Source organism: Triticum aestivum, chromosome 7B, assembly GCF_018294505.1.
Source record: "Triticum aestivum cultivar Chinese Spring chromosome 7B, IWGSC CS RefSeq v2.1, whole genome shotgun sequence".
Lineage (NCBI taxonomy): Eukaryota > Viridiplantae > Streptophyta > Magnoliopsida > Poales > Poaceae > Triticum > Triticum aestivum.
This window is the reverse complement of record NC_057813.1, coordinates 463,600,522-463,611,452: the sequence shown is the minus strand read 5'-3', so window position 1 is coordinate 463,611,452 and position 10,931 is coordinate 463,600,522. Positions and strand designations below refer to the sequence as shown.

Below are 10,931 nucleotides of genomic sequence, written 5' to 3'. Positions count from 1 at the left end.
CGCGCGGCCACGGCCTCGGCCCGCTCGCCGGCGTCAGCCCACCCGCCCGCGCGGCCACGGCCCCGGCTCCGTTCTCCCTCCTTCCCAAGCCCCACGCCATGCGCGCCACGGCGCGTGAGAAGGAGTCGTCGAAGTCCGCGAGGAGCACAACGCCTCGAGCGCCCGGGCCGCCGACGCCGGTTTGCCTCGCGCTCCGCGGGCCTTGCGCCGTCCTGGCACGGTTCGCCGCCGCCCCGTCTGCGCTGGCCGCGACCTGCGCCTCCGCACCTCTGCTCGCCGCCCCGTCCGCGCCCGCTCCCGCCCAGGCTCGCCCCGCCGTCCCGTCCAGGCCGCGCCGCCCGCGCGACCCCGCCGCCTCCGCGAGCGCCTCGCCCGGGCCCTGCGGCCTCCGCCAGCGCCGGGGCGGAGGGAGGGCCAAGCGGCGTCGCCGGGGAGGAGGCCGAGAGCGCGCGGATGGCCGCCCACGCTCGTCCACCTCGCCCGGGCCCTGCAGCCTCCGCCAGCGCCTCGCCCGGGCCCCGCGGCATCCGCCAGCACCGATGCGCGCCACCACGGCCTCCATCTCCTCGTTGACGCGGTAGTCGAAGGAGCCGAGGGAGTAGGTGCGGCGGTCGGTTGCTCACACTACCGATCTCGACGCGGAAGCTTCTGGACGCACTGCTCCTCGCGTCCAACGGCTCCTGCTGTGCGGCGGCAGTGTAGGCGGCGAGGAGAGGCAGCTGCGGGAGCGAGATGGCGGCGCGAGGCGGGGCCGGCGACGGGAGAGGGAGACGGGGAGCAGGGGAGAGAGGAGCGAGGAGCAGAGCGGCTAGCATGCGGGAAAGAGAAGCTTTGTTTTTTTGCATGCACCACATGGTGAGCCTAGCCAGGAAAAGTAGAAGAGAGGCTGACAATGGGCCTTTGGCAGCAAAAGCATAGCGTCGGCGCGCCCAGCAGCCCCCCGGTTTCCTGGGTTCACCTCGCGAGCGCCGGCCGTGATTTTCGTCTGATTCGGCGAAAAACGTGACTCTGGGACTGACGCTGGGAGGATTTTTACTCGCCGGCGATAAAAAAGGCTTCTGGGGGCGTCTCGGGGGCATGGGTGGAGATGCTCTAACACTAGGTGTCACTCACACGATATTCAATTTGCTTTTTTTTCTAGGGGAATGTTCAATTTGTTTTTTTTTGTATGACCATAGAAGATGAACTAATTTTGGGCCGCATTATTTTCTAATGCGTTGACCATGCAAAAAATGGGCTGCTCTTCCTTAATTAGTTTGACTAAGCTGAGAACCACGGTACCATTCACCTTCACTGTAAACGTAAAGAGAAACCAGGAGCACGGGATAATTGAGCGTACCATAATGGACGCGTCGTAGCTGAAGCGCGGCAGTATGGTGCTCATGAAGCACGCCGGCGTGGTGGCGAGGCCCATGTCGAAGACGGCGCAGCCCGCCTTGGCCAGCCCCGCGAACAGCACCGCGCTGAGCCGCGACCCGGACAGCCGGGGGTCCCGGCCGACGGACACCCGCAGCTGCTCCCCGTCCTCGCCCTCCGGCCGCTGATCCCGCAGCCACTCCCCGAAGCTCTCGCCGATCACCTCGACGGCCAGCGGCGTGAGGTCCACGGCCCGGCCCTTCTCGCCTTCCAGCGCCACGCCGCGCACGTCCGGCCCGTTCTGCAGCCTCCGGATCACGTCGCCGTCCTCGCCGCCCGCCGACGCACCGAGCGCAGTGCTCTCCAGCTGCCCGCTGCCCGTCGCCGAGGGTCGGCCGCGGGAGGTCGCCGTGGCTCGTATCACCTGGCAGCACCTCCTCCTCCCACTCCACGCGCGAGGAGGTGGCCGGAGCGCGCCGCCCGGCCGCCTTGCGTGCTCGCATGGCTGCAGAGCGGCCGGAGGAGCGGCGATGGTAGCCATTGCCACGAGCTAGAACGCCGGTACCGGCAGTGCAGGTGACGAGACGAAATGGCACAGCACAGTGGCGGGCGGTGCACGCAGGCGATTGGTATGTGATGTGCGCGTACTGGACTGGAGAAATATCTGCAGCAGGGCGTGCGGAAGGCAGCAGCCTAGCTGGTTGCGGCATCGCCGGAGGGATATTTTGCACGTCGGGACGCGGCGGAGGCTGCGCGGACATGATAGACCGTGTGCGGTGGAGGCGCTGCCGTAACAGTTCTGTGGTGCTGCTGCCATCGAGCCTGCGAGCTGCAACGCGCGTACGTAATTGGCATGTGTTGCGAGTGTGACAAATGGCAGCTGGAGTGGCCAAAACTGAAAATGACTTGCCGTGGTTTCAAGGATCGGTAGGTGCTGCATATACGAGAGCGAATTTTGAGTTTTTGACACGGGCCAACTAAACATGTACACTTTTACAACCTGAGCCCTGCCAATTTAATGTCAGTTTACTTTTGAAAGTAGAATAGAAGTTGATTTGTACGTAGATGGTTCTTTTATTAAAAAAATCAGATGTATTATAAAGATTCATAAAAAGTACAAAACACTTCAAACCTAATAAAAATTACATCGAGGTCTATGGATCACCGAACGATCATTGCCGCCGCCAGAACGAGCCGCCGACGCGCCACTGTCGCCGCTCCCATACCGGAACCAGCCTGACATTGTCGATGACAGACACGAAGTCTTCGTGCACGTGCCCCTAAGGACCAGCGCCCCGGAGCCGCAATCGTTGCATTTGAATCCTTGAATCGATCTGAAGAACCTGGCACCAAATATCGTCGTTGCGTATGCACGACGAGAAATCCTAACCTCGCCGCCCCTAGGAGCTGGCAGGAATCTATGCCCGGGCTCCGTCTAATCCGTCCCAAGGGACGAATTTGAGGAAGCCCGAAAGATTGACTCGAAAGAGTGACGCGATCCATCCAAAAGCCGCCATGCGAAGACTAAAACCGTACATATCTACTAACAGGAGCCGAGACACCAGGATTCTCCTCCCCGCCATCAACCGGCGGAGTGGCAGAGAGGAGGCGAATCCACGGGCTCTCCGCGCGGAGATCCATGGGAGGGGATTTCCCAAGTCGCCTTCGCAGACTGTTTTCTAAAAAGAAAGCTTGATAGGCAGTAGTATGCTTTTTGCATGGTGATACGTGTCTCACTTATATCATAAGGATCATAGTACAAGCCACATATATACCGACCTATAAAAACTAAAAAGACAGCAGAACACTAACTTTGTACGCAAAAAACACAGACTAAGAAGTAAAACTACAAACAAGACCAATTAACCCTCCGAGCTTGACACAAACATCCGTCACCTGCCTCTGGCACGATCATAACAGCCATCAAAGAAAAAAAATGACGCATCACCTCCACATCTGAGCTCAACGCGGCACCATCACTGATATGCAGCTTTGCGGGCCTTCAAGGTGGCTCACCAAAGGCGAACCATTAGCGTTGAACGAATCAGACTGGTGCAACACCCCGAACAGTCCATCGAACTCTAGATCTAGCACCCCCACATGACTAAGACGTCGGAGCAAGACCATACCTGCCATCCATGAACCACGAACCCAGCACATGATCCACCATCTTCCAGATGTCGCTGATGCAGACTATAATCTGTATCCGCTCCTGGACTACCTCTCAAGCTATGCGTCGGTGCTGGAGTGGACATTGTCCCAACGGTGAAGTCCGAGGACACAGGTCCACCACAAAAAATGCCGCCGCCGCACCATCTTGGATTGAACTAACTGGTTTCCAAATCCTTCCCCAGCCATAGGACCGATCACCTCGTCAGGGTAGGATTTGAAGAATCTTTATTCAGCGCCGTCATCACCGCCGCCGAAGCCAAAACGATGAACAACCAAAAAACATAACCTACTAAAGGCTAAAGCGGTCCACACGCGTAAATCCAGTGACCGGACGGCGACAGAAGAAAGCGCTCCTAGCGGCGGCGAGACCATTTTCTTTCTTCCCCTGAAAGATTGATATGTACTACAAATAAGAAGTTCCGAGCATATACTAGTCTTTATTGTACTTCTTCATTTGTTTCCCTTCCTTTACCCGAGCTAGATAATCCGTACCCGTGGCATCAGCAACGAGCCAGGACAAACGTGTAATTGAATTGGTCCAAAATGGTGTAACATGTGTGCATGTTGTTGTTGTTTTTCTGTAAAAATGACCCAAGATATATTATAAAAAAACATGAGAAATACAAGAGCACCCAAAACATTATTATAACTACATCGAGGTTCCTGAATCACAAAACAACCACTATCATCCCTAGAATGAGCCGGCGATGCACCGCCGTCGGTGCTCTACTACCGGACCCAGCATTACCTTGTCGATGATAGCATGAAAGTTTTATGTGCACATGCACTTAAAGACCAGCGCCTTGGAGTCTCAGTCATCACTGTTGAATTTGTCTGGTGTGCCTGACACAAGATCTAACCATTGCGCACGCATGACGAGAAATCTTAACCTTATTGTCCCAAGAACACGACAAGAAACTACAATGAAGGTCCGTCCAAATGGAGTCGAGGAGGAACAGAGCCTGGAAGACCAACTAGAAAAAACCGCTGACATCCGTCCTAGCACAACCCCAATGATGACTACAAAACTAACCTAATGCGGGAGGCAAATCAATGGGCTCACCGGCGGATCCTGGATGGAAAGAATTTTTCCTATCCGCAACTTACGAGGGGAAGGCCAAAAAAAACTTGAGATGTATCTACACAGATTGTCAATTTTAGTGTGGCATTTCTTTTCGACCAGAAAGTGACAAGCGTTGGATTTAAATGACAACGAAGAAGAACACATTACAAAGCTCAAATTGAGCTCGTAACACACAACGGTACAACAAAGACACCACACTACAACAAATCCACACCCTAGGATACTAGGAATCTCCCTTCAAGGATCACAGAGGTTCAACAAAGGAAAGGAGAACTTCAGTTCCCATCATAATTTGATCAAGTAAGATGGACGCTTTTTAGCATTAGTCGTCTGATTACCCCCGACAATACTCCTCACAGAGAGGGAGGCACGTCATAAGGTAACAAGGTAATCCAAGAAGGATCACTACTCGCTAACCCGAGTTCAAATGAAAACGGGCCCACCGCATTACCAAGAACTTGGATCTATATTTTAGTTTTGTATCATTACATATTTTTTTGAAACCAAGTTTCATTATATATACATATACATACATGTGTGTATGAATCTTCAGCAATATATATTTGTACTTTTTAGTGTATTTATTATATGTGGTGTGTAAAAAAATATATCAAAATATATCAAAGTCTTGCATATCTTATTTTCTTTTTGTGAAAATTCGTATTGTTGTTGTTTTTGGCAAGAATTTTGTCTTTCGGTGTAGCCTATATATATTTGTGGTGTAGATTTTTGGAACATGGGTTTAGGTGCACCGAATTTTCTAAAAAAGGAAAAGATAGTAAAAAGTAAAAAAAAATATGAACTTTGTCGGAACAAGCAGTGGCTAGCATATCACTCACGTGTAAAGTTTCGCGACAAAGTGACTTGTGTGGTATTGTTGGCAAAAAAGTCAAAATTGCAACAACAAACTGTGTGAATAGTAAGCTTAATATAGTGGTATTGGTTTTGTTTTTATTCGTTCAAAATACCACGAAAATTATTTTGTCATGAACCTTTACACATGAGTGATACACTAGACAATGCTTGTTCCGACAAAGTTCATATTTTTTTTTCTTTTTTTTTTTTGAAATCCGAGTGCGACTATACCCATTTTCCTTTGTGTATTTTTGACATATTTTGTCTTATTTAGTGAATTTTTGCTGATACCTAGAGAATGTCCATAATAATCCCTAGAAAACATATATTTTCGCAGGGCATTAATACGCCAGCGCCGCCGCTGACAGTCAGATCGGGGTCTCGCACAACGGCACAAGGGAGAACAGCCGGAGCCGGTGGCCCCGTGCCGCTTCCCGTATCCGAGAGGATGATGACGCGAGGGCAGCGGCGGCGCTTGGGCCTTGCCGATCCACCGGTTCCTTGCGCCGGATCTGGCCACCCGAGGAAGCGACCGCGTCAGGGTCTGCGCCGCTGTACCGCCGCGCGTCTACCCGGTCGTGAACCCCGCTCCTCCACCGACGGCGCGCGTCGCACCGGCCTTCCGGAGGAAGAGACCGAATGGAGGGACTGGGCGAACCTGACGAGCTCGCTCGCCGACGACGTCGCCGTCCGGCTGCTCTCCCACAACGTCTCGGAGTATCTCCGCTTCAGGGCCGTGTGCAAGCCCTGGCGCTCGGTCACCGAGGACCCGCGAGCGCACGGCGTCCTGGATAGCCGGTTCCGCCCCCACGGCTGGTTCCCGCTGCCCAACCGAGGGGAGTCCCCGTCGCGCCGGCGCCTCGTCCACGCAACCGCCAGGGCCCGCGTCAGAGTCCACCACCAGATATTCTCCAACAGCCGCCTCCTCAGCGTGGCCGACGGCCTGCTGGTCATGTGCGACGAGGCAACCACTACCGTCCGCCTCCTTCACCCGTTCACCGGCAAGCTCGCCGAGTTCCCCGACATCACCGACGTGCGGCCCCACGATGGCGCGGAGCCGAGCGCCCGCCTCGGCATGGACGCCTTCAAGGCCCGCTTCCCTGGCCTCGGCGTTGACCCGGACGCCCACCTCGCCACGGGCGACTACAAGTCCGGCTACCCCGCCGAGGGCACGGTCATGGACTTCGCCAGCATCGACGACTCCACCTCCCCGCCGACCCTCCAGCTCTGCGTGAAAAATGGGAAGTGGCTCGTCATCTCCGCCAAGCCTGGCGATGAGCACTGGGTGCCCCTGAGCCAGCCGAAGGGCAGCGTACGGGTCATGTTACACTTCGCTTTACTTAGGCTGGTCACAAGAAGTAACTTCGATTAGACTACTAATATGCATATCCATACGTTACTCCTATAGGTAGTAACATATGTGCGGTGTCATGCAAGTCTTCATTTCTAGACGTAGTCTTTAATACTTGGAGTGTGTTATATTACTCTAACACGTTATGTTAGAGTAGTGCTATGCACAAGATGCTTTGCAGGTGATTTCTACAAGAGAGTGCAAATCAGCTCGTCCATGCATATGACCAGAGGGCAAAAGACTGTTAGATCGGCCATCGTGTAGCTGTCGTGCAAGCTACATCGTCCGCACAGCAATTTCGTTATGTTATCAGAAACGCCTATCTTCTCATTAAATACTTGCCACATAAATAAATTTATTTTGGGATGCGTCATGTTACTATCTAAGTTATTCTCATCGAAGTGCCAAAGCCTAGTGAAGTGAAGAAGTAGTGGGCCTCGATTACCGAAAAAACACTTCAATGTTACTATCTCCGTCTGGATTTATTAGTCTCCTTATATTTCAATTAAACTTTGACCTTCTACTCCCTGCTTTATGGTTTATAGGGCTTATCTCAAAATTTAAGATTTCTCGTTTTATAAGTCTCAATTTGATTGTTCCCCATCACATGTTTAGATTTCAATGTGCATTAATTAATTGCATGCAGGGATTAATAGAAAATTGACCAATGCATGTACCTCATGTATGATGCATTGCAACTAATGCTTTGGTAAACACAATTCTTTGTGAAAAACCAGCGTATTAATTAAGTGCTTTTGCAAACTATAAAAAATATTTCACCAATCATCATCTACCCTAGTTTATGAGATTTTTGAATTGAGCCCTATAAACCGAAAAGGAGGTAGTATTTAAGTACCAAAATATACTTCCTCCTTCCATCTATATAGGGCCTAATGCGTTTTTCGAATAGTATCACTGAAAACCTCTTTTGAATATGAGTAAGTTGTATGCCACAAAAATAGTATCACTCAAAACCTCTTTTGAAACGTTCGTCATCGAGGCTGCTTGGTCTCTCTGGAAACAGAGGAACGCGCGAGTCTTCCGTCGACCGGAGCAAATAAAGAGACCAAGAGAGTTAGCTAGTTGGATTCTTGAGGAGTTACAAGAGTTGAAACATGTAGGTGTAGGTGTCGGAGGTCTAGATAGATTTGTGAGGAGTTGACCTTAGCTCTGCGTCCGGTGTGGTGTTACCGGCGACCGATGTTCGCATCTGTCGCAAGTATCTTGTAATTATCTTTTCTCTCTTCTATAAAAATATGGTACGCCATTGACGTACTCTGGGAAAAAAAATATGAATTCAATAATATAAGTTTTGTGGTATATAACATATTTTATTAGTCAAATCTACAGACAAGATTTACAATAAAATACAAGGAGAATCAATAAACCCGGAAGGATGTAGTACTTTATGTATCCTTTCGTCCCGGATGAGCGTTATCGAGTGGCATTTTGCGACAACATTAGTTCAATTTATTTTTAGGCGTGTTTTGTAGCTTCTTTTTTTTACTCTCTATTCCCAATAATTTATTGTGTGCTTTCTTTGAATTTTGTTGTGTAATTAGTTGGCAGCACATGGCATACCTTTTGCATGATGATGCCTTGAACTATTCATGGCCTATGGAATGTAATCGCTTGGTTGATCTTTTGGTAAAAACAAAATCTTCCTAAGTTTCGAACAAAGGGACTTCAAAAAAAATGTGGGAAAAGAACGTCAAGAATGAAATGGATGTATTTCTCTTGCGCGCCCCGAGCTGTTGTGTGAAAAAGGACTATCTGAGGCAATATGCATTTGGCAGAGCCCTTGCATTAGAGGAAGTGAGGAACACCTGACCTGCGTAGGCTTTATTAAAAGAATGATTAACAGTATATATCACATTGTCTGTACGATCACCAGCCATATTTTGTTGACATAAGGAATAACATTCTTTTATTAGCTCTGAGAATTACCTTGCATGATATTTCTGGTCTTATCATAAAGCATGCACCACAAACAGTTTAACTGAATGTAAATGGGCCTGAACTGTACAAAAAATGAAGCGAACAGAGTAGTATGTTCTTTTATTCACACAAAAGTTGTAGTATGTGATAACCATGACCTTGATATGCTAGAAATGCGTTGATAACCTCCTTGACAAAATGCATTGAGCGATAACTTCCGTGACCTATCGTCAGTCTCTTACAGTCTTATTGTACTAACTAAAGTTAGTTGATAACATGCTATCTAGCTGCTTTAACCACTAGTATGACACTACACCGAATTATCCTCGTCATCTTCACTGTTTTCCAGAACGTGTGCAAGGGAATTGGCTTGCAACTTCTTAAACTGCCCTATGAAGTCTGTTGCTTCTGAAATGAGAGCATTCTTTGCAGCCTTCACACTACCAGCTCGCTGCTCCGAAAGAGGCCTCTCAGGATCAGTTGCATTGGTGCCAGCAGCCTTCTTACGAGGCTTTTTTGCGCCTTCTCTTCGGGTCAACTGATTAATGTACTTCTCGTGCAAAACAGTATTCTTTAGAGGCTTCAGTACTGGTGGACTCGGTTCAGCATGCTTAGTTTTCAACCTTGACAACGGTCTCTTACGTGCTGAAGAACTCGCGCTGTACTTTTGCAGGGAAAAGGACTTTAGATAATTGTCAGGGGTCCCAGGAGAATCGTCAAGAGGAATGTTCAATTGTAAAGCAGATGGTGAAGTCTCAAATATAGAGAAGTGATCAGCCTCTTGAGCTTGGTCAATGAGGGAATGCTTCTTCAGCAAGTGTCTCACTGTCTTCTGTGCTAATAGGCTCTTTTGTTTGGCGGTCCTTGGTCTTCCGGCTAGAGGTTCCAAGAGGTTTGGAAATTTTGGATCAGACAATGTGAAATGTGCTAGAGGAGAGAACTGTGCTTTACTTCGAGGACGAGGGGCAATTGGAGTGGGCGTAGAGAGGTCAGCATGAACTCTATTGAAGCAGTCTTCAGCAGATTTGCCTGGCACCTGAAAGGATGTGTATCAATTTGCTGAACTAACAAAAATGATGAAGGAACAAGTCTCTAGAAAAATGCTGAGTAATCTATAGGACATACTACTGAGTACTGAAGTATAAAATAGATTGTCAAAGCAGTGTGACATGTTGAATATGACATGTGGTAAGCATCACTATAAATGGCTGAAATCAATTCCATGTGAGACTACTAAAAGAGCAGCAGCAAAATATCAGCAATCTAAGCTCACAGTACTATCTTTTTTGAACCTGAGCTCAAAGTATTACTCCCTCCGTCCCAAAATAAGTGTCTCAACTTTGTACTAGCTCTAGTACAAACTTGTACTAAGCTCAAGACACTTATTTTGGGACGGAGGGAGTATGTTTTTACATGTATCATGTAACTCGCAACATTAACTGATGACCACTTCACATCCATGTTGGTGTCAACATGTGATGAGAGGATGTTAGAGTACGTAATGGGCCTAATGGACCCGTTAGTCTTAGGGTTAATTAGAGATAAGGGTCGCTTGCTTAGGGGTCAAGTGCGCCTTGCTTGGGAGTCAAGTAAACCTCTCTATATAAAGAGAGGAGATATATCGATCTAATCAAGCAAGAATTAAGAAGGAAATCCCTTCCCTCTTGCCCGGCAGTGGGCAAAAAGGCCCCCGGCCGGCCCTCTCGGGCCCTCCTTCTCGCAGCACCATAACAATTTGGTATCAGATAGCTCAGTTCCGATCATGTCTTCGCCGCCGTCCACCCCGTCGCTTCCACTGCCGACCGTCACCACCGCGCCGCTGGCCATCTACACCGCGCCGCTGCCCTCCCCGTCCGCGCCGCTGGTCGCATCCTCCGGCGCCGCCACGGCACCACCGGCCGCCGCCTACACGCCGGAGGAGATCACCGGGGTCTTCAACGACCTCGTCACAGCTGTCCAGGGGATCCGGCTGTACCTGGCCAGCCCCTACGGGCCGCCGCCGCCCCTGCCGCCGGCCCTGCCGTGGTACTCGCCGCATTCAGGGGCCTCCGCGGCGTTCGCTGGGATGCTGCAGCTGCCGCCGCCGCCCGCCGCCACCCCACAGTGGCCGACGCCGGCTCCCGCCGCTCCTCCAGTGCCCATCGCCACCCCCGCGCCACCGTGGCTGCCGTGGCA

General features: G+C 50.5%; 3 protein-coding genes across 3 annotated transcripts in view; all 3 read right to left on the bottom strand.

The window, feature by feature from the left end:
• Window positions 1-1,328, bottom strand: LOC123157258 (SKI family transcriptional corepressor 2; the record flags this gene model as incomplete). Its single annotated transcript, XM_044575517.1, is given in 1 exon segment — window positions 1-1,328. A coding segment is annotated over 1 exon segment (562 nt), but the record flags the coding sequence as incomplete, so codon positions are not given.
• LOC123157257 (phosphomannomutase/phosphoglucomutase) overlaps window positions 1-2,087 on the bottom strand; it is a 4,539-nt gene extending 2,452 nt beyond the window's left edge. The window contains exon 1 of the mRNA XM_044575516.1: window positions 1,340-2,087. Within this exon, the coding sequence (XP_044431451.1) occupies window positions 1,340-1,897 (558 nt within the window). The 5' untranslated portion in view covers window positions 1,898-2,087. The remainder of the gene's footprint in view (window positions 1-1,339) is intronic.
• Window positions 2,088-8,899: 6,812 nt separating this feature from the next.
• LOC123159785 (uncharacterized) overlaps window positions 8,900-10,931 on the bottom strand; it is a 5,716-nt gene continuing 3,684 nt past the window's right edge. Inside the window, exon 3 of the mRNA XM_044577612.1 lies at window positions 8,900-9,792. Coding sequence (XP_044433547.1) covers window positions 9,067-9,792 — 726 coding nt within the window. The 3' untranslated portion in view covers window positions 8,900-9,066. The remainder of the gene's footprint in view (window positions 9,793-10,931) is intronic.